This window comes from Balaenoptera borealis (assembly GCF_965194805.1).
Source record: "Balaenoptera borealis genome assembly, chromosome: 5".
In the NCBI taxonomy this organism is placed as follows: domain Eukaryota; kingdom Metazoa; phylum Chordata; class Mammalia; order Artiodactyla; family Balaenopteridae; genus Balaenoptera; species Balaenoptera borealis.
In genome coordinates this window covers 134,354,882-134,378,029 of record NC_138862.1, presented here as the reverse complement: position 1 = coordinate 134,378,029, position 23,148 = coordinate 134,354,882, and the positions used below count along the sequence as shown (strand labels likewise).

Here is a 23,148-nt window from a genome sequence, read left to right as displayed (position 1 = left end):
GTAGATACATCCAGGCTAGAGTCCCAATTTTGCACTTATTAGTTAAGTGACCTTGGGCAAATCACTTTTCTCTAAGCTTCCCTTTTACCTGCAAAACGGAATAATGATAGGACGGGAAAATGATGGTATCTGTAAAACGGATGATAGCAGCTCTAACGCGAGGCTACATGACCTAAGGAGCCTAATGTTCCTAACTGAACATATATCACAGAGTAAACACTCACTAATTGGCAGATAATATTATTGCTGTTGGTAATGCTTGTTTTAATGCTCATCAGCATTAAAAAGCAAAAACCCCCACTCCTTCCATCCTTCAAAGGGCACGTCCTTACAGCAATGATTCTTACTCTTCAGGCCTGGACGGAACCCCCTCCTACCCCGCGCCGGGCCAGGCCACAGTCCGAAGCCACAGGTGCAGGGACCACCCCGCACCCTCGTCTCTCCTCCGCACCCACCTGTTCTCGGAGCCCCGGGCAGCGCCCAGGCCGCCCGCGCCGCGGTCCAGCACCCGAGCGCCGGTCCGAGCCAGCAGCCTCCAACCGGGCATGACTAGGCCGGGAGGGCGCAACCCCTTCACCTCCGGGCGCCCCGCCGCTCCGCTTTCAGGGAGTCCCCTCGCCGGCGACCCAGTCCGCAGAGTCCTCCCGAACCGTCCAGCCGGCCGCCCGCCACTGCCCTTCCGGACGAAGAAGAGCTGCCGGAGCCACTTCCGGTCCGTTCGCAAAGTGCGCCGGTGCCGAGGTGAGCCCCGGGAACTAGAGTGCCGCCTCCTGAATAGTCCTACGTCGGGATCGAGTCGGCTGGGTAGGGTGGGATCTGACTGACTCGGCTCTCCAGGGGTGGAAAAAAAAAGGATGCTCGGAGTTTAAACTTCAGGAGAATGAGGCGAACTAGGGACAGGCTTCCTAAGGAAACGAAATCACTTCTAAGTAATGCCTGTTGTGGGGCAGCTCATTGTACTAAGCAGCGCTTGATAATCTTATATTGGCTTACGTTCAAAACAGCCCTGAAGGGAGGTTGTTATTTTTATATTATAAATGAGGGAACACAGACTTAGAATTTTGGTGCTGGTCCAAAATAGCACATCTGGCAGATGGGCAGGGTCGGCACTGAAACAGGGTTGGCATGCACTAGTAGAATATGGCCAAGTTGATGATGTGTGACTTCCAGGGGTGGATCATAAAAGGTATTGCTAGTGTCTTGGACTCTTGGACGGCTCCCTATGGGGAAAGCCAGCGGTCATGTCCTGCAGACACTCAAACAGCCCTGTGGAGAGGAACCAATTTTCCAGCTAGGAGTGAACCACCTAGGAAGGGGATCCTCCGGTCCCAGGCAACCTTTCAGATGATTGCAATTCATGAAAGACTTTGAGCCTGAACCACCCAGCTAAGGAACTCATGGGTTCCTGACCAGAAGAAACTGCCACAGAGAATAAACGATTACTCTCATTTTGAGTCACTAAACAGATACCTAATACACCTTAGGTGCAAATAAACCTAATCACCATGGATGTATCTTGGGCATTCATTCTATTACTTCAAAAGTTTGTTTCCTTCTTTGTCAAATGGGTATTTGCAGAAATTCAGAAATAAAAACTTAAAAGTTTAGCTATTTCAAGACCCTCTTTTATTCAAGATCTGGCTACCCTAGCTTAAAAAGTCCAGGCAATGGTCAATTCCTGGTAACTACTTGGACTGTTCTCTAAAAATAAAAATTAGAAAACAAAGCACAGTCTCTAAATGTTTGCTTTGTTTTCTCATCTTAGCCTGGCTTCCCAGTTATTTGAGAATAGCCCTTTATTGAACAAGCATGTCTTGAGGTGTGCTGTATGCAAGAAGTTGGGAATAAAAAGACTTGCCTACTACTGCCAGTGGCTAGCATTTCTTGTGCATATAGTATGCTATTATATGTGCTGAGTATTGTGGAAGCCCATCAGTCAGAGACCACCAGGGGCACACCCAAACTCAAACAAGGTTAAGTTTAATTAGCTTGCTGCAGCAAGAGAGAGCATACACCTGAGGATGTCTCTATACAAACGAGTTATAAGATTTGAACTTATGCTGGGTGGCATCAGGAAAACAGGGACTTGTTTTGGAATGGATGCTATCAAGGACAATTCAGCATTTGGGCATCTCAATAATTTTGATCTGGAGGAACGAAAGACAAAGTGAGACTAGGGATGATGATGGTGAGGGAGCAGAAATCACTCAGATGAAGGAACTGTTAGTCATTTTGTAGCTGGGTTGTGACCTTGGGTGTGTTCTGTTAGAAGTATTGTGTTGACATTCCATTATAAATTAAACACCGAAGTCTGATTCCTAACAGGATTCATGTTCACTCTTTCAGTGTATTTCCTCACTTGATCTTTATGATAACCCCATGTGATAATACTATAATTATCTCCATTTTACAATTGAGAAAATAAACACAGAGAGATTACACAACACAAGTTCACTCGACTAGTAAGGGCCAAAATTTAAATCTCAGCAGTGTGCCCACAGAGTATGTGCTCTCAGCCATTCTATTTCTTTGATTCTGTGAGACAAATGTGTTATTACTCTTGTGTTGGAATTCCTCTATCGTTAAGAAGAAAATTGGTAAGTGATCCTATCACACACTGTGGTCTGTGAGGCCTGAGGAGTCAGCCATTCAGTCTAACTTTGCCCCTAGTGCCAAAACTCTCCTGGTCCATAATGGCAACCTTGAGTCAATGAAATCCTTAGCAGACGCTACTGCTGAACCGAATCAAAGCAAAACATGCTTTGTCTGCTGTCACACAGCACACATCTCCTGATTGCCAGCTGGGTCTGGGAGGTATCATCTTACTTGATTTAGTCACTATGGAGTGCTGCTAATTCACAAGGACCAGTCCAGTTCTCAAGCGACCCAGCCAGGTCTCCTTTAGGGAGCTGAGCTCAAGCTTCCTAGCATTTCTAATGTCATCCTTCAGAGACCACCCTGGACCCTGGGACCCTGATATCAGCCTCTCTGGGACTTCCGTTTCTCACTGGAACAAAGATAGCCCCCATTATCTCCCTTTAATGCTACCATTCTGTAATCCTTGCTCCTCTAATTCAGACCAAAGCTGATGTAATAAATATTCTTCATATTAAATAAAACATGAGGAATAGTTTCACTTCTGAATTTCTAAAGCCATGGGCAACAAAAGAGAACCATCTTAGAAGGAGTAGGTTTCAAACCAAGGATTTATTGGAAAGTATCTTTTTCATGTGTTCCTGCCTTTAGGCCCTTCAGTTAGTTCTTACAGTGTTTGTGATATGTCGTGTTTGGTTGGCTGCTTGCAGAATGGTACATTTTTCATTGCTGATTAGTTTATATTTTACATTCCTTTTTGCTATCTCTTAGCTTATAACATGACTTATATTTGAAATTAAAAATTATTTTGAGTTTAGACTTCTAATTAAATTATCCTTGGCTTTCTTCCATTTTTCTAAAGTTGTGAGAATTTAGCATATTTTAAAATTGGTAGAGATTTTATGAAAGTTCATTGAGTATTAGATGGGGAATAGATAAAATGAACTTTAGGAAATTTTGAACTTTGAGATCCCATTGCTAATTAGAATAGAAAACTTAAACAGCCATATTGCAGAATCTGTAAGAAGATGATTTCTGCCTCAATGTCCTCCAGTAAGACCAAATTACAATTTTCAATTTCAGTATAAAGCTTTTAAAAACATAGTTTTTTATTTATAAATCCTAATTCTCCCACAGATTTTAGGGTTCCAAGAGCTGATCAGCGTGGAAACACATTTGTCTTGAAGCCTAAAAAAGAAGAAGAAAAAGAGGAGGAGGAGGAGGGGGAAGAAGAAGCAGCACCAGCAGCAGTGTGGCCATGTGGTGATGTGGGTTACAGTTTCCCAGCAGTCTGTCCTTATACTCAGAATGGTTCTGAAACTTAATGTGATTAAACCCATATACATTTCTTTACAGTTCTCTGATGGCTGAACAAAAATGTTGGCGGCAGACAGTGGAGCATCACACACCCAAGGACCAGATGCTTTCAGCCAAGGGCGGCTCCTTTCCCCTGGTCCTCTCCAGATGCTGTGTAGTTCTGATGGCTGAAGTGTAGCTCTAGACCAGTGAATACTCTTGTTATCTGGAGCCATGGTCGTGGTCCTGTCTGAGCCCAGAAGATACAGAGTCTTGAAAAATTCTAGAGAATGAGTTCATTTGGAATTTTGATTATACTTGGAAAGGGTCCCAGAAGAATGAGACATAACCAACACTTAAATTGTGCTAAGTGGCAAGCACTGTTCTAAGTGCTTTCCAACTCACTCCTCACCTATGAAGTATGTACTATTATTTTCATCCTCATTTAAAGATATGGAAATTGAGGCACAGGGGAGATAAGCAGCTCATCCAAGGTCACAAACCATAAGTTTATCAAGTAAGTCATGGAGCCAGGAGTTGAACCCAGGCAGGCTGACTCCAGAGTCCAAGTGCTTCACTGCTCTGTTGCACTGCCTCTCACCCAAGAGAAGAAAAATGTGCATCTGAAGGGTAACAGTTGAATTATTCCTTGAGGGGAGAATAAGAGTCCCCAGGAGCAGAATAGAGAAAGGACAGCCTAGGAAGAAAATGTAGTTCCAGTTACTATTGCTGGGTAATAAATCACCGCAAACTTTTTGGCATAGAACAACCACTATTTAATTTTTTGTATGCCTCCTGTTGGTTGAGAATTCAGAAAGGGCACTGTGGGGACAGCTTGTTTCTGCTTCATGTTCCACTGAGATGACTCAAAGACCAGGGGTGATGTCAGCTGTGGGGCTAAAATCATTTGAAGGTGCCTTCACTTCATGTCTGGTGTTCGATGCTGCCTGTCAGTCAGGACCTCAACTAGGCTGTTCTCTGGAACACCTATATGTGGTCCCTCCATGTGGCTGTTTGTGGTTCCTCACAACATGAGGGTTGGATCCCAAGAACAAGCATCCCAAGAGAACCAGATATAAGCTGTGTTACCTTTTATGACCTAACCTCAGAAATCACATGTCATTCCTTCGCTTCAGACACAGGTGGCCCAGGTTCAAGGAATAGAGACCCATGCCTCAATGTGAGCATTGAGTCACATTGTCACATGGGATGGGAGACATGGTCACCACCATCTTTAGAAAGTATAGTCTGCCACAAACACCATGAGTGTGTCCATATGAAAGGATAGAATTGCATCTAGTCAGTTGCAGGGATTGATCAATTGCTCATTGACCAATACTGTGACAGGTCTCCCCTGTGAAAATGTTTCAGATTATGTCTGGCTGGAAAGAAAATAAGATTTATTCCAGATTTTATTCTGCTTCCTAGTGCAACTTTTTGGTAAATATCTAGTATTTCCTCTATTCGGAGAGACAAAGGCCAGGCTTGAAGGATTGTGGGTGTCCAGGAAGACTTGAATATGACCCAGCATGAACAGCACATTCTGGGACAGAAGAGGAGATTGACCATCAAACAAGTTGAGCCACTGACCCTAAATGCACTTCCAGTGGTGCCTGTGCCCCCTAGGTGCAAGGACTGGGCAGCTGAGGTGGGTGCAGGAGGGGTGGCCAGCTGCAGGGGCAGGGACGGCACTGCCAAGCTGCTCAGGGGTCAGGTAGTGACAGCGGTTCCTCCCTCTGTGGTATTTAGACTCCAACCAGGCCTAGCAGGATTGTCATGGCAACTCGCCTGTCTGCACCGCTGAGCTGAGACAGGATTCCCTTAGTAACCAAGGAGCCCAGAAGATGATGCTTAAAATAATCTTTTATGCCCAGGCAGAAATGCCTTTGCAGTTTTATTAACCATGAAGCATCATGGGGCATGACTTTCACTCCCACTTTATTTCAAAATGGAACAAAATGGCTTTTAAATGCAGGAATTTCTACCATGGGCCAAATGCTGTCTTTGCTCCGCAAAGCATGCATCCCGCTGAAACCAATGAGCATCACACCCAAGTTACTGAGAGGAGCCGTTGGTCACTATTATATAAATTACCTTCAAATAGGGCAGGCCATCTCTGGCTGAAATCACTGGGCTTCATCTAATCTCTTTTGTATTTCCTATTGAAGTCCCAGCAAGTCTCTCAGTAGGGCAAATAGTTATGCTTGGCAAGAGTTTAACACTTGGGCCATTTAGCCTGACAGCTTCTTGCATCTGATGCCCTCCCCGCTCACACCACCTCTCCAATTTTTCCTCATCTCCAAGGCCTACCTCCCCACTGAGGACTCCCTCATCATCACTAGACCTGCCTGTTAATTCCTCTCTCTTAGCACTTACTGCATATATTACGTTCTTGTATGGTATTATTCTCTTTTATTGTAAGTAGTGAGGAGCCTTAAGTTTATAAGCCATGCGTTCTTGACAAGATTGCAAACTCTTTCAAGGCAGAGTAATATTAATGTATTTCCTCAGTTCTCCCAGAAATCCTATATTTATAATAAGAGCTCCAGGGGAATTCCCTAGTGGTCCAGTGGTTAGGACTCCGCACTTTCACTGCCAAGGGCGTGGGTTCAGTCCCTGGTCAGGGAACTAAGGATCCTGCAAGCCATGTGGTACCCACCCCCAGGGAAAAAAAAATATTATATATATATGTTTTATATATATATATATATATATAATAAGAGCTCCAGAAACACTTGAAAATTTTAGTGGTGACGGTGGCACAACTTTGTGAATATACTAAAAACCACTGAGATATACACTTTGAAAGGGAGGATTTGAGGTATGTGAATTATACCTCAGTAAAAAAATATATGAATCTGATGTGAAATATCAAGAGTAGTCAGAATTATCACACCGACAGGAGTCGAGGCAACCCCAGAACCATAGCTTGGGTGAAAGGGCCTGAACTTGGGTTACCAAATGACTAACAAGAGCAAAAGACTCTGTTTTGCTCACCAACATGCTCCTTTTGCCTCATCCACCAACATCAGAAGCAAAGGACTCCATCTACTCATATAATAGCTAAGAGCAGACTTTTTTTAGAAGTGGGAAAGTCTGGGTTCAGATCCTGTGTCTGCTACTATTTCCATGCACCTGGGGGAATCACTTGTTTCCCTGAGCTTCCTCATCTAGAAAAGTCATAAAAAAAAAAAAAAAAAAACCCTCTTAAGGCAACAGTACAGAGGAAATGAAATGATGCATGCAAAGTGCTTAACACAGTAGTTGGCACATAGTAAGAACTAAAAAAACTGTCGACTACTATTACTATTAATATTTACATTCACTTTCTGTTAGATATTGCAATAATTGTGAAAAATCTTGACTTATCCTTTTCTAACTTTCTCATTGGTATTTTGTACATGAACAAATTCATCTTGATGCAGTCTTGCAAGATTCCTAACAGGTGTTAGGACATCTCTTTGTCATTGTTTTGCCTCTAGTGTCCTTTATCTCCATGTTTTCTGATCTCCTTCCAATACTACAGAAATACAGCATATGAAAGAGTAGTGTTTTCATTGTTTAAAAACATCATCATTATCATCACCATCATCATCATCATTGTCACCATCATTTTATCATCACCAGCACCACCACCATTATCATCAGCTTTATCACCATCACCACCACCTTCATCATCAGCTTTATCATCACCATCGCCATCATCACCATCATCATCTTTATCATCATCATCATCACACTACCATCAAGGAGACTGGGCTCCTTTCTGGACAAGGTATAATATGCTAAGCCTACTCTTCTCTCTTCCTTCTGTTTCTTTCTTTACCCTTGGAATCCACACTCTCCAGTCCAGGAGCAGTGCAGAGAATGCCAGGTGTGGGTAGGCAGACTTTGCCTTAAAGTTTCCTTCAAGTGAATAGTCATTATGGGAACAGTAGTTTGTCTGAGAGAACATGAGTTTTCTGGAAAAAGAACTGCTGCTATATCATAGCAGTAGTAATAGTAGTAATGAAAAGACTCATAATAATTTTTTGAGCCACTTATATAGTGTTGGGTGTAATGGTAAATGTTTTGCAAATATTATTATTTAATCCCCACAGCAACCTATGAGGAAAGTATTGTGGCTGGAAAGGTTAGATAAATTTTGCAAGATGGATATTTAGTAAACATCCGTAGGAAAGCCATGTACCTAGGCCAGCCTGCTTTAGAACCCAGGTCTCCTAATTCCCGTTCTATTTTTCCACTTTACATGATGCTGAGCCCTTGGGTTTGCTGTATTGGGTGACTGAAAGCCGAAGTTATTTATAAAACATCTCCTTGCTTAAGTTATGACCAGTAGAAAAGGGGGGAAATGATCTTTAAAGTGAAATATCAGCTAGATTGGAACTGTCTAAATGTAAAATGTCATTCTGAGGCAAGGCGTTCTGCGAAAGGGAGTTTGGGACTTGGTCAGACAACAAAATAAAATATATCAGAAATTGATCCTTGGGGAAATTGACTTTGTCACTGAAATCTGGCTCTTCCTCCCATGAGCACAGGGAAGCATCCCAGGACTGGAAATTTGGAGGTCTCAGGCAGCAGAAATATGCTGGTCCTGATGGATGCTTTCTTGGACTCTAAAGCAGAGTGGATTTTCTTCAGGAGGAAAAAGACGCTACCCATGGACAAGGAGCCATTCTCCCTGAAACTTCTCTCAGTTTTTCCCCTTAAACTTCTAGCAAATTTAGAGAACACCTTAATTAGAATGTCCTTCCTGCTTCCAAGAATGTGAGAAAGATTTGATTTTAATCTCTCCTTTGTTTCTGAATTATTCCAAATCCTGAAATGAAAAATGTAATGGGTCATCACATAGGAAACAGTAAGAAGTGGTAGATATAGAATATTAAGAAGGAACAGGGTGGGTTTCCCTCAGGCAGAAGAGAGGAGGACTTTCCTTTTGCCCTTTCCCTGCAATGGCAACTCAGATGATTTGATCCATTCCAGAAACAAATTGTCTGTATCTCCTCTGTCTCTTTTCCATCTCACACAAGGAAAAATTGGTGAATGGGCAACATGTTTGTTTCATTCAATGAATATGCAAGGACTTTCTACGTTCCAAATCCCACCTGCTATCTCTACCCTAAATCCTACAGGGAAATCAAAGATGAGCCTGTCCTCCAAAGTCCTGAGGCGGAAGACTTACAATCAAATATTAATAGATGAGTGATTTATATTAATTCAGATAGTTCTCAGCCCCACAAGTGTTCAGTGACCAGAAAGAAGTGAGGGGAACGGGTTCCCTTCATAGCTGGTGAGGGAAGGAACAGCATGCAGCACCACCTCCCTCCACCCCTGCCCTGCCATCTTTCCTCTCTGCCCAAGGTCAAGTCAAAAATCTCTGGCTGTGAGCAACAGAAGTCCAGCTTCAACTGGATTAGGTGAAAGGACAACTACAGGCTTTGGTGGTGGTGAATTCCAGGGGCGAGGCTGGATCCAGAGCCTGGCTGAGGTCATCAGGATGCTGCCTTCCCTTTTCCCTTTTTACCTCTTCATTCTGCACTGGCCTCATTCCCATGAGGCGCCAGCGAAGTCTTCCCCCACCTGCAGGGTCATGTCCTCACAGGGCAGCAATGTCAGGGCACAGTTACTCTCTCCTGGGAGCTCCAGCAAAAGTCCTGGGTTTGGATTTTCTGGCCTGGCTCAGGTCACATGTTTATCCGTGAGCCAGCCACTGTGACAAGGGTCATCAAATGCCACAGTTTTGTGCATTTTTCATCGTACTTATTATTTTTTTAGCCTTCTTTTTGTCTTCCAGGCTATACACCTTGCCCATTATGCTACAAATAATGACCTAGAGACTGCTTATTATATGCCATGCAACTGAGCTCAACATTTTAAAGATATTATCTCCTGAAGTCCTCACAAGGACTCTAAGAGGCAGATAGTATCATTTCCATTTTGCAGATGAGAAATCTGAGGGTCAGAGAAGGCAACAAAATTTATATTGTCTAGGAAACATATTTGTGCCTGACACCAAAACTCTTGCTCATAACCATCTTGAGTCAGCCTTCTTCAAGAGTGTAGGACCACCTTGTTAACTACTCTCGCTAGAATGGATAAATGCACATTCTAGAATGAACTGAGACCTGCAGGATGGCAGCTCAGCTAAGTTCATTCTGATCCTGAGGCTATTAAATAAAGAGACATAAACAGAACATGATGGTAATTTCTCGACTGTGGCTATATTTAATGATATTTGTAATCACTTTCAATTCATTTGATTCATATTTAACTCTAAATGAATTAGTTTAGATTATGAAATTATTTTCTTAGCCTAATCCAGTCCCTGTGGGTGTACATATTTTTCATATCCCACACTCCAGTCCACCTGGATTTGACATTTGGTGCTCTGATTGCTTTCCATAAGGCAGGGATTTTGGTCCCAGTGGATCCCAGCTGGTTACCAAGGATTTACCTGTGGATTGTTAATGAATGCAGGAGGTACTCTTTAGCATTTTATGTCATTTAGAAAACTCATTCAATATGCAAAAGGGAAGAAAAGGGAAGAAAAGATCTTTCTTTTGAAATACATACCTTTTAATCACCTGTGAAAGAAATTCCTTTCTTAGAAATCCCACCTGGCCATCAGGATGGGGCAATAATGAGGGAAATGCTGTCTGTTCATCTTAGAGGGAACCCTGCCAACCTTCAGCTCTGCTTTCAATTTTACAAAGTGAAAGCTAATGAATATATGTGCATGTATGTACATAGATGTATAAAAGAACAGGGCACTCCATATACTATAAGAAACCAATGTATGTTTGAATCTATTTTATTTTTCTTTCAGAAGTTTCTGGGCAAGACTAGAGAAATGATTCATAATGCCAAACTTGAAGCTGTATTTACGTTCTGGAGAAAAGTATTCTTTGTTCCATTAGCAAGGCTGCAAGGTTCCATTAGCAAGGCTCCCTTTTATGTTCTCAGGAGCCACAGAAACAGTCAGGAATGGAATGGCCGACTGGTGTTCCTTTGTGAATCCACACTGGGCTTTTAAAATTAGAAACCACTGTAAGTTTCATCAAATTGGAAACACATACAAAACCTCAGTGTTCTTGGGTAAACGTCAGAATTATATTATCTGCCCTAAAAATCCCAAAAGGTCAAGGTCCCAAGCAGTTACAAATCCCAACATTTATTTGTGATGCTCTGCTTATGTGTAAATGGTAGAAGCACGTTTAAAGTCACAACATGAAGAAGGCTTAGATGCATTTTGACTCTAAAGAAGAAAGAAGAATGGGATTTTGGGGATAAATGTGTGCTTTATTGGCAAATGTGAAATTTCTGTAAATATTTTATGGTGTTTCTTTTTCTCTTAGGAGTTATGATATGAATGGTGCATCTTATAATCCACAAGTTCTTAGAGCAAATACAGCATCCCCTTTTAAATGCATCTCCATCACATTAAAAATGTTCTTTATTCAGTTCAAACATTCAGGAAAGCTTTGTTGAGCGCTACTGTCTGTTCTTGGCTGTACTTTGGGGAATTAAGCATGGGGACTGTGTCCATGGTGGTGGGGTGGTGGTAGGTAGGGGTGGCGTATGATTGAGAGAAGATGCAGCAGCCCAGAAATGTGCTAATGTGGAAGGAGGGTGATTAGCAGAAGAACCTGGAGCCACATCCAAGGTGAGAAGTGAGGGTGGGTCCAGGAGGAAACCTGGTGAATGACTGGACTGTCTGCTCATCAAATAAGCTGGGGTATTTACTGTTTTTGTTTTTCTAAAACTGAGGTGAAATTCATGTAAGATAACATACATAAGATAAAATTAGTCATTTTGAAGTGAGCAATTCAATGACAGTTTGGACATTCACAATGTTGTGAACCTCTGTTTCTAGTTCCCAAACATTTTTTTTTTAACATCTTTATTGGAGTATAATTGCTTTACAATGGCGTGTCAGCTTCCGCTTTATAACAAAGTGAATCAGTTATATGTATACATATGTTCCCATATGTCTTCCCTCTTGCATCTCCCTCCCTCCCACCCTCCCTATCCCACCCCTCTAGGTGGTCACAAAGCACCGAGCTGATCTCCCTGTGCTATGCGGCTGCTTCCCACTAGCTATCTATTTTACGTTTGGTACTGTATATAAGTCCATGCCACTCTCTCACTTTGTCACAGCTTACCCTTCCCCCTCCCCATATCCTCAAGTCCATTCTCTAGTAGGTCTGTGTCTTTATTCCCAAACATTTTCATCCCTCTATTCTGTTGGTGTTTTTAATGAAAGGCAGGAGAAGTTTTGGAAACATCTGGATTATGTAATTATATCACATCAACCTTAAGATACTGGTCACATTCTCTTATAAGTTTGTTGTACTTCATCCTGTTGGTCTGGAAATCTTTGTGTTAAACAGTGACTTTTGGTGGAATGGAAGTTAATGCACCAGAATCTGATTTGTGTGTGGCAGCTACATTTCTCAGAAGACTGTGGGGAGGTCTGTCATTGACCAGAAGGGCACCTCCTCTTACTGGTTTAGCCCTGCATGCTCTGATATTGTATCTGTGCTGATTGTACAATGGGACCTGAGGACTCCGCTTTCTAGGAGAAACTCAGGTCCTAGTTGGAGGGACTTCTGACATAAGTATGCACAGATGAAAAGGGAACTGGTAAGAGGAATACAAATACTTGGCCATGTCTCGTTTCGGGGGGGCTTCTGAGAGCAGTTGTCACCTGAGCTGAGACCTCAAAGATAAGCAGAAACCAACAGAGTGAAGAGGTGGGTTGGGGGAAGCTTCAACAAATGCAGTGTGAAGAGGTTGTCAAATAGCAGTGGGGTGGTCGAGGGGGGCAGTGAAAGTGGGCAAGGATCAGATGGGAAAGTCAGGTATATGTTATGTTCAAGGTCACTTTAAAGTGATCTTTTTTTATCCTGAAGTTTGTGGGGAGCCACTGGAGGATTTTAAGCAGGGCAGTGAGAGGCTTAGATTATAACCATCACTCTGGCAACAGTATGGAGAACAGATCTGAGGAAGACAATGTAGATTAGGAAAACCAGTTAGGAGGCTCTTTCATATCCCAGACAAGAGATGATGAAGACTTAAACTAAGTCAGGGCAATGGCTATAAAAAGAAAGATAAAAATGATGCTGATAATTATAATAGAAAGTGTTACAATGTGTTAAGTACTTGCCATATGCCAGGGGTCATGGGTGTTGTGCTGTGAAACTCAGATCTCCCCTTCAGGACTGAAGGACTTATTCACTCCAAACCACCCTTCTTCTTGAGGCAGCTTACATCACTGGCTGGTTGGTCTATGAGGGGGTATAAAGGCGTGGCCACCTTGCCCCAACTCGGGGTAACTTGGAAGGACTATGTTGCAACCCAACATTTCCTCTGCCCAGTAGTACCTCCTTCCCTTTCCTTCCACAGCTCATAATCCCAAGAATATTTCCTTAATAATGTTCTCTTAATAATCTACCTGCACAATAATCTCAGTCTCAGAGTTTGCTTCTTGGGAAACCCAACCTGCAACCCTAGACAGGGTTACACACATTATCTCACATCCTCAAGGAAACCTGTCAAAGTAGAAATTATTCTCCCCATTCCATAGATGGGAAAGTTGAGGATCAGGGATATCATACAACTCTGAAGTAGCAAAGATTGGATTTGGATCCAGGTTGTTCTGGCTGGAAAATACTAGGTATTTCCACTGAACTGTGCTCAGTAGGAGGGCAGAGTGTCTAGAGGTATTGAGAAAGTAGAATTTTTTCTGGACTGATTTGAAGGTCAGTCTCATGTAGGGGGCAGGGAGGAGGAGGAGGATGAGAATGGTAGGCAGTCTTGCTGTTTCTTCTCACGTGTCCCCACCTCTTTCCCTGCAACACTCTTTTCCTTTCAATATTTAAGAGCATCTTCATGAGAAAGTCCTTAAATCTTGTGTGTCTTAATGTTAAGGCATGCATGGTATGTCTAACAGGATTCCAAAGTCCTAGAATCAGAGAGCAGCTCTGGGCTGGGAGCTCCTCTGGATGCAGAGACCATGTATCCTCTGCTTCCTTCACTCCTAACTCCCCCCTACATCCTCATCCCCACCCCCAAGCTTAGTGCAGGTGGGTATTTAGCAAGTGCTGGAAAGACTGAAGAAACAAGGTATTCAAACAGATTTAGAGGATGCTCTCCTGGGCAGCAATTTGGAATCAGCAGGTATTTTTACCATCACTCCTTGGCCTTGTCTGTATTCTCCTTCTGTCTCCATGGGCAACCTTTTTACACTTCTTGAACACTCCATGTTTCCTTTTAGAATCATCTGGCAATATCCTGCATTCCCTCTGGGGTAGGCAGAATGGCCACTCAAACATGTCCAAGCCCTAATCCCTGGAAGCTATAAACATGTTATATTCCATGACATCAGGGATGTTGCAGATGTCATTAAGGTTACAGATCTTTGTATAGTAAGTCCTGGATCACCTGGGTGGTTCAATGTGGTCACATGAACCTTGAAGGCAAAGAACTTTCTGTTGCTGGAGTCAGAGAGATGCTGCAGAAGAAGGAAGGGAGAGTCAATGTCTGAGAGGTGCTTGACCCACCAGTACTGGAGGGGCCATATGGAAAGCAGGGAAGGGAGGCTGGAGGCCTCTAGGAGTAAAGACCACTCCCCCCCCACCCCCCGACCTCCCAGCTGACAGCCAATGAGGAAACAGGACCTCAATCTGAAGGAGCTGGGAAGCAGATTCTTTCCCAGGGCATTCCGCAAGGAATGCAGTCCCGCTGACATCTTGATTTCAGCCTTATGAGACTGAGAGAACCCAGCTGAGTCTCCCTAGACTTCTGACTTCAGGGAACTGTGCAGTACTGAATGTGTGCTGTTTTAAGCCACGGAGATTGTGGTAATTTATTACGGAGAAATAGCGAACCAACAGCCCTCTTGTCAGGAGGTCTAGAGCAAGCAGTTCTCAAAGTGTGGTTCCCGAAGGTCCCTGAGACCCTTTCAGGAAGCCTGTGAGGTGAAAACTTTTTTTTACAATGACACTAAGATGTTATTTGCCTTTTTCACGTTGTCGACATTTGCACCAATAGTGCAAAAGCATCAGTGGGGAAAACTGCTCGTGTCTTGGCTCACGTCAAGGTGGCATCACTTTACCAGTGGTCATTCTATTTTCACCAGCACAACCTTGCAGGAAAGAACATGCAGTTTCACTTAAGGATGGTCTTAAGGTGCAGAAAAATTATTAGTTTTATTAAATCTCGACCCTTGAGCCCATGTCTTTTTCATATGCTGGGTGATCAAATCAAAGCACCAGAAAGCCCCTCTACCTCGAAGAAAAGCACGTGGGCCTTTTTGCTTCATGGAACACCATTTTAACTCGACAAAAGGCTGATACAGAAATTGGAGTTATTCAGACATGGGTATTCGGGAGATATTTTCTTGTAAATGAATAAAGTGAGCCTGCCACTTCAATAAAAACAACTGACAGTACATGTTTCCAATGATAGCATTTGAGCTTTCTAGCAAAGAATAGAATTTTGGAAAACCTGAGTCTGGCACTGGAATTTGACAGATTCTCAATACTTAGACTGTCTGATGAGATCAGCTGTGATATTATACAGCAGAAGAATGTGATTTTATTTATGCTATAAACTGTGGAAGTATTTGGAACATGTGAATAACTGAGTGGGTCATCATTTTCTGAATGGCCAATGCATGATGTTGCAGAATCATGCATGGGTAAAGGAACCATGGAAAATGCCAGGAAGCATTTATTGATATGCTTCCATATTCAAAATTGCAACTGACCTTCAAGAAACTACCATTGGTTGAATTTTCTCGTGGTAAAAAGAAGAACTAGCACAATTATCTTAAAAATATTCCTCCCCTTACCAACTACATAGCCACGTAAGAGTAGAGTTTCTTCATTGTACTTCAACCAAGACATCGTTTCACAACAGGTTGAATGCAGAAGCAGATGTAAGAATCCAGCTGGCTTTTGTTAAGCAAGACACAATGCAGCTTGTCTCACTGTTTTTTGGTTTTGAAAATACAGGTTTTTCTAAAAACATTCTTATGTTAATATATAATTTGATATAAATGAATTAATAAATATACTATAGTTTCAGTTTCAATTTAAAATACAGCAAATATCAATAGACGTAAACCACATAAATAAAATCTCTTTGGGGTCCTCAGGAGTTATCTACTGAGGCCTGTTGGAGGGCAGGCCACACATGCATATAACTCAGTAGTTCCGAATTTGCACTCCAGAGCCAACGGGAACCCAGAGGTATTTTTCATTTGACGCAGACACTTTAGCCCTTTTAGTATTTAAAACGATTGCTGAATTTTGAATGAGGTTTTTCTATTTACAAATTGGCAGGTTTTATGTGAAATATCACATTTTTCAATGGTCTTGAAAAACTGAACCGCCTGGCTGCACTGGGTCCATGGTCCTGCCTGGCCCCTGGAGCTGGGTGGAGCAGCCCTCCTCTGCACACTTGCCTTCCAGTTTTCCTCCATCCTCACCACACCCCTTACTTTACATCCCTCCCTTTAAACCTGTTCCTCCTCAGTTGTTCACATGGTGTCTCGGCTCCTGGAAGCATCTGTGTTTGAAATGTCTCATCTACATGGTCTCCTTGGTAGCAAGAAGCTGGGAAGACCTGGGTGTGTCTCGAGACTCTTCCACTGCTCCCAGCGGGATGTTATACATCATGAGATGCCAAAAGCCCACGAAAAAAAGATGAGATCACCAGATGAGACAGAGATTTCTGAAATGGAGGCAAAGGTCATATTTTAAGGCTCATTCTTTCAAATATCTTAATAATCTGCTGTTGAATATGGCAAGTAGATGGGTAAGGTGCCAGGAGGGTAGCTGAAATGGGGATTATAAAATGAGTTTGTGCTCAAGAGCTAGAGTATCTGGTTCAAATCCTGGCTATGCCTTTTGATAGCTGTATGACCTTGGGTTAGTCACCCAAACTCTGTGTATTTAAGTTCCTTATCTGCAAAATGAGACTCATAATACTATCTACCTTCTGGGGCTGTTGGGAGAATTAAATGAGGTAGCCTGTGACAAGCACTTAGAACAGTGGCTGGTACAATGACTGTTAGTTATTATTTTTATTATTCTTTTGAGCTGGGCTTGAGTGGCCATGAAAAGGGAAGTTGACTGCCTTAAGGTTCTGCCAGAAAACCTGGACTCTATCCTTAGCACCCTATCTCCCAGACCCCAGGCATCCTGACATGAATGTAGTGGATCCCAAGAGATATTTGAGAATGACATGGTGTCTCATTTTGATTGACAGCCACATCCACTCAATCTACACCTGTTAAATCTACAGTGGATTTGGCAGGAGACCTAAATAGACATTTCTACAAGGAAGACATGCAGATGGCCAACAGGCACATGAAAAAATGCACAACATCACTAATCATTAGAGAAATGCAAATCAAAACTACAATGAGGTATCACCTCACTCTGGTCAGAATGGCCATCATCAAAAAGTCTACAAACAATAAATGCTGGAGAGGGTGTGGAGAAAAGATGAACCCTCCTACACTGTTGGTGGGAATGGAAATTGATGCAGCCACTATGGAGAACAGTGTGGAGGTTCCTCAATAAACTAAAAATAGAGCTACCATATGATCCAGCAATCCCACTCCTGGGCATATATCCAGAGAAAACCATTAAAACCATTAAAAGATACATACACACCAATTTCATTGCAGCACTATTTATGATAACCAAGTCATGGAAGCAACCTAAGTGTCCATTAACAGATGAATGGATAAAGAAGATGTGGTACATATTTACACAATGGAATATTACTCAGCCATAGAAAGGAATGAAATAATGCCATTTGCAGCAACACGGATGGACCTAGGGATTATCATATTAAGTAAAGTAAGCCAGACAAAGAGAAATATCATGTGATATCACTTATATATGGAATCTAAAATATGATACAAATGAACTTATTTACAAAACACAAATAGACTCACAGACATAGAAAGCAAACTTCTGGTCACCAAAGGGGAAAGGGGGGCATGGAGGGATAAATTAGGAGGTTGGGATTAACAGATACACACTATTATATATAAAATAGATAACCAACAAGTACCTACTGTACAGCACAGGGGACTATATTCAATTTCCTGTAATAAACCATAATGGAAAAGAACATGAAAAAGGATATGTGTGTATATATATATATATATATATATATATATATATATATATATATATATATATATATATAACTCAAACACTTTGCTGTACACCTAAAAGTAACACAACATTGTAAATCAACTATACTTCAATAAAAATTTTAAAAAATGAAAAAACATCTACAGTGGATTTGATGTTGATCATGAGGCACATTAACAAGTCCATTCATTCGTTCTTTCATGCATTCACTCATTTGAGTAGTATTCCATTTATTCATTAAGCATCTATCTATTGAATAGTTATCTATTCATTAAACATATTGCTTACTATGTTCCTGGCACATAGGCATTGAAGCTCATGTCCTTGTTTTGGGTTAGAAACAACCACCAGCTATTTCTGGTGAACAGGGTCTAAGTATTTTAATTCCTTGCCTGTTAAAAACCATGATCCACATGTTTCTATGGGACTGTGAAAGAGCTATTCCTAACCTGAGGCCAAGTCACTTACATGAACACTGTTCAGAAATTGCCTTGAAAAGAGAAACAAGACTATAAGTCTTAGAAAAAATTCCGTAAGTACCCAATTTATTCATAAAATAATACAGTTTAAATATTTATGATTTTTTTCAGTCATACATTTTACCATCATTCCCAAATGTGCTTTTGGCCAACATGTATTTGCAAGGTTAAGATCTATAGTTATACCACTGGAAATCGTACAAGGCATTTAGTTTGCTTGTTAAATACTTCCCCCATCACCGAACAACAAACAGATCTATTTTGCCTTGTGATTTACTTTCCCGTATCTCTGACCAAAAGTGGGCTCCACCTAGGGCCTTTTATGCTTGCAGAACACTTGTCCATTTCTCTTCAAGAAGACTATACAAGTGAAACATTCTTTTGGTTCAAGACTGGCTTGTTTATATCAAAACAAAACACCTCCACCCAAAACAATGATTCCAGGCATTTGTGTTGATGACTGAGTTCGCTCTCAGGAGCAATAAAAAGAGGCACAAAGAAGCCCTAGACTAAGCTTAAACATCAACCTGGCGGTCCACCTCTCTGGAAAGCCATACCACATGGCTATTTGCTGTGGACAAGTTTCCACTGTCATGGGTCTATTGAAGACTCTTTGAGGTCATTCCTAGGGAGTGACATAAACATGGGGCCTGAATTGGCATCATCTGGGACTCAGAGCTGTAGGATCTTGGGCCCATGCAGACCTATTGCATCACAGTCAAAATTTAAACAAGATCCTCTGGTGATTTGTATACATGGGGAAGTCTGAGAGGTGCTGGATTGGGTGTCCCAGACCCACTTCAGGAAGACCACCTCTAGGTGGATAAGCCCCTTTTTCAGTGGAGAGACCATTCTCAGCAGGGAGGAATTATGGACGACAACTGCAAAAACAGCATGGTTTTTTTTTTTTTTTTTTTTTATTTTAAACATGCAAAATACAGTCCATGCATCTGCCATTTTAAAAAGTCTCTCATCCTGTAGCAGATAAAACCAAATATGTTTTGGCTATCAACGTTCAAGAAATGTTTCAAAATGCTTTACAGTGTAAAGATAATAAGAAATTTAGCAAAATTTCAACAAACCTGTATAAAAAACAGATACAGATAACATTTTATATCAAGGCGACATGCTGTAATGTAAAGAGTAAGTTATAATTATCCGTGTTTCTTTGTAAAAAGTCTTTAACAATACAAGGGCTTAGCAGATCCAGGCCTCAGGGCTACACATGCAAAAAAAATTGTTAGTTAGTTAAAAATCACCAAAACATGCTATTTTTAAATGTGTACCTGTGTGTCTTTTTAAGTACAGGATAATAGAAGTATTAAGTATCAGCAGGAATAGTATTTGAGGACTCTGTAAAAGTGTGTAGACTTCATGGAGCCAGTGTCCGGGAAGAGTCATACATTTCTGATGAACATTTTGGCTTAATCCCTTTGCCATTGTAATAGTCCACGACTTGGTTTGGGACTTCAGCCAACACGCTCTTTGCCAGGGCAGCTGGAGATGCCTGCAGGGAAGAAGAAATCACAGTGACTTTGGCACCGGGCCAAGGGAATCTGACCCAAATCAGCCTAAAAGACTTGAGTCCTGCTCTAAGCAGCTGGTCCCATTCATTCATTCATTCATTCATTCACCATTCATTCTGTACTTGTCAGCATCTACTCCAAGCAAGAGTTGTCAGATTGTTGGAAAATGAACCTTTAATTTCATAATTATATTTTTTCATGTCTGTCTCAAAATATAAAACTATTCACATCTGAGGATGGGTGAACACTGGATGGCAGAAAGAATTGCCTTGCAGTTTTGGGTCTGATTTACATTCAAATCCAGACACCTATTTATGTTCCAGGAACGATGCGAGGGTTTATAGGGTCTATGATTCTTGCCATTAGGAAGTTACAGTCATGTGAGGGGAACCTGGTGGGGCAGAAATTAACCCTCCTATGAGGCAGAACATGATACATCCCACAGACCAGCAGATCACATCAATGGGAGCTTTTTAGAAATGTAAAATCTTAGACCCATCCCAGAGCTAATGAATCAGAATCTGCATTTTAACTTGATGCCTAGGTGATTCCTGTGCATATTGAAATTTGAGAAGCACTGCTCTAGGGAGTCACAGACACTGTGTGACCAGAGCACAAAAAAACAAGACTAAGGCATCTTGGAGGAAATCACAGCAGGCTTCCAAGAAGAGATGGCATTTACATTGGGTATATTTTAAAACAGGGAGAAGGAGAGGATTGGCATTTGATCATTCTAGGGACAGTGAGTCATCTGATGGGGCTCTAAAGGAAGTGCATGCATGTGTGTGTGTGTGTGTGTGTGTGTGTGTGTGTGTGTGTGTGTGTGTGTGTGTGTGTTGGGGATGCAGGATTGGTGGGGCATTCAGTTGGAAAATGAGCTTGTGGCCCGGTGATGGAGAGTCTTGAATACTGTGCTAATTATGTAGCTTTTCTTATATCAGCATTATGGACTCACTGCAGGCCTTGGGGCAGAGGAAGGTAGAGGTTGATATTCTGCATGGACTCTGGACTCATACAGAGCTGGGGCCGGACCTCTGACCCTGGCACTCACTACTAACTCCCCAGCCACTGGGCAAGTAAGATTGCCTGAACCTCATTGTTAGCAATTACTGAAGAGGCTGAAAATTTGAAGCAGAGAGAAATGTTTGAGGTCCCTCTGGAAAAGTCCTGAAGGAAAGGGGTCTGGCCTAAATGCCAGATGACCAGGTTTCTAGCTCTTTCCTTCCTATGTGGCTTGTCACTCAGCCATTCAACTTTGCTATGCCCCGATATTCTGAGACAAGAAAGGAAAGAACAGGAATTCATTCTATCTCAGAGTATTTAGGAGGCTCAAAATGTAAAAGACACATACCTTAAAAACAATCTGAAAACACTGTGAGGAGTGTTTCTAAAGCGACTGCTCACATTTTGAAGATGCCATAGTACGTTGGACATTGGTATCCATGAATGCTCTTTTATTTTATAAATAACTGCTCAGGGTCGTGTGTTAGATCATGGCCCACTTTTACACTGGGGAAGACACAATAGTCATTTCCTCCCTTTTCTCTTTGATCATTGCTCACACAAAGTTTAGAAAGATAAAGACTTGACTTCCCAGTCTCCCTGGCATCTAGGGACGGCCATGTGACCCAATTTCATTGTTTGAGACCCAAGTGGGAGTTTCCTGGGGGGTGTTTCTTGGAGCTCTTTAACAGACATCACTGGCTCTGTTTCTCTTTCTGCTTCCTTTTTTCCTTGAACTAGAATATGATTCCTAGAGCTATGGCAACCATTTTATCATTGTGAGGGAATAACAAAAAGAATCTCTAAGTGCTGGTCCTGACACTATTGAATCATTGAAAAAACTAATGTCAGCAGCCACCAGCCCCTAACATCTAGCTACACGAGAAAAGTATATTTGTACTTATATAATCCAGGGTTTCTCAATTTTGGCACTATTGCTATTTTGATATATTGGATATATTTTATAATTCTTTGTGTGGGGACTGTCCTCTGCATCGTAGGATGCTTACCAGCATCCCTGGCCTTTACCCACTGGATGCAAGTAGCCATCAAAAATGTCTCCAGACATTGCCAAATGTCCCCTGGGGAGAAAAATCATCCTTGGTTAAGAACCACTCATGTAATCCACTGTGAGATGGATTTGCTGTTATTTGAAGACAAAAATATTCCTGAACAGTATGTCAAGCAGAACTTGCTCGGATGATAAAAGTATTCTGTATTTACACTGTCCAACGTGGTAGCCACCAGACACGTGCTGTCACTGAGCCCTTGCAATGTGGTTAGTGTGACTAAAAACTGATTTTTAAATTTAATTTTAATGAATTTAAATTTAAATAACAACATGTGGCTCTTTGCTACTGTGTTGGACAGCACAGTTCCCAATGATTCTCCTGCCCTTTGCATATCTGTGCTGGTGGTTCTGGGGAGCAAGGAGGGCCTGGAGGTCCATTAACTTGGTATAAAGCAAGAAAATATAAAAGTAGCTGGCAAGAACAGTAATAAAAGCCACATTTATTAACCACCTACATGCACCAGGCGCTGTGCTGTGCGTTATATAAGCCCCACTTCTAATCTTCCAATGTGTGTGTTATTTGCCCTGTTTTACAGATGAAAGTCTGTGACACAGAGAGGTTAAGTAACTTGCCCCAAGCCACACAGCTCAGAGCCTCTGCCCTGTCCAAAGCTCTGAGTTACCATGCAGAGCAGAAAGAGAGAGGCAATTCATGGGTTCCTGGCTGTATGAAATGATATCAGTGCCTCACCTTGCGTTTTATTTATGGTTTATTGAATTCAGAATAGATTAGTTTGGATAATGAAACGGTTCTCAGAATCTAATTTGAAATTCAGGAAGCTAAGGCGGGTGCTAAACTCCTGGTACTCTGCTCTAGTGGACCACAGGGAGCTGGGGCCCTGGAGCAGAGGGACAGTGAGCGCGCCCCCTTCCTCGTGCTGATCAGGCACTTCCTTGTTGCGGGTGCCCCTCACATCCCTGCCCAACCCCCAGGGTCTGTTCTCCTCATGTTCCAGCTCCAGCCGCTTCTCTGAAGTTTTGTAGCAACAGGGTGGCCCACC

At 42.1% G+C, this 23,148-nt stretch overlaps 2 protein-coding genes across 5 annotated transcripts in view; both read right to left on the bottom strand.

Moving 5' to 3' along the window:
• MRPL3 (mitochondrial ribosomal protein L3) overlaps window positions 1-708 on the bottom strand; it is a 43,224-nt gene extending 42,516 nt beyond the window's left edge. Inside the window, exon 1 of one of the 2 annotated variants that reach the window (XR_014244831.1) lies at window positions 456-708. Coding sequence is in view for 1 of the 2 variants with exons in the window: in XM_082392802.1 (XP_082248928.1) it covers window positions 456-547 (92 nt within the window). In the remaining variant the exon portion in view is untranslated. The remainder of the gene's footprint in view (window positions 1-455) is intronic. The other variant, XM_082392802.1, reaches the window with a different exon arrangement.
• Window positions 709-18,596: 17,888 nt separating this feature from the next.
• Window positions 18,597-23,148, bottom strand: part of CPNE4 (copine 4) — a 611,710-nt gene continuing 607,158 nt past the window's right edge. For all 3 annotated transcript variants that reach the window (XM_082392743.1, XM_082392744.1, XM_082392745.1), the window contains exon 16: window positions 18,597-20,054. In XM_082392743.1, coding sequence (XP_082248869.1) covers window positions 19,920-20,054 — 135 coding nt within the window. In that variant the 3' untranslated portion in view covers window positions 18,597-19,919. The remainder of the gene's footprint in view (window positions 20,055-23,148) is intronic.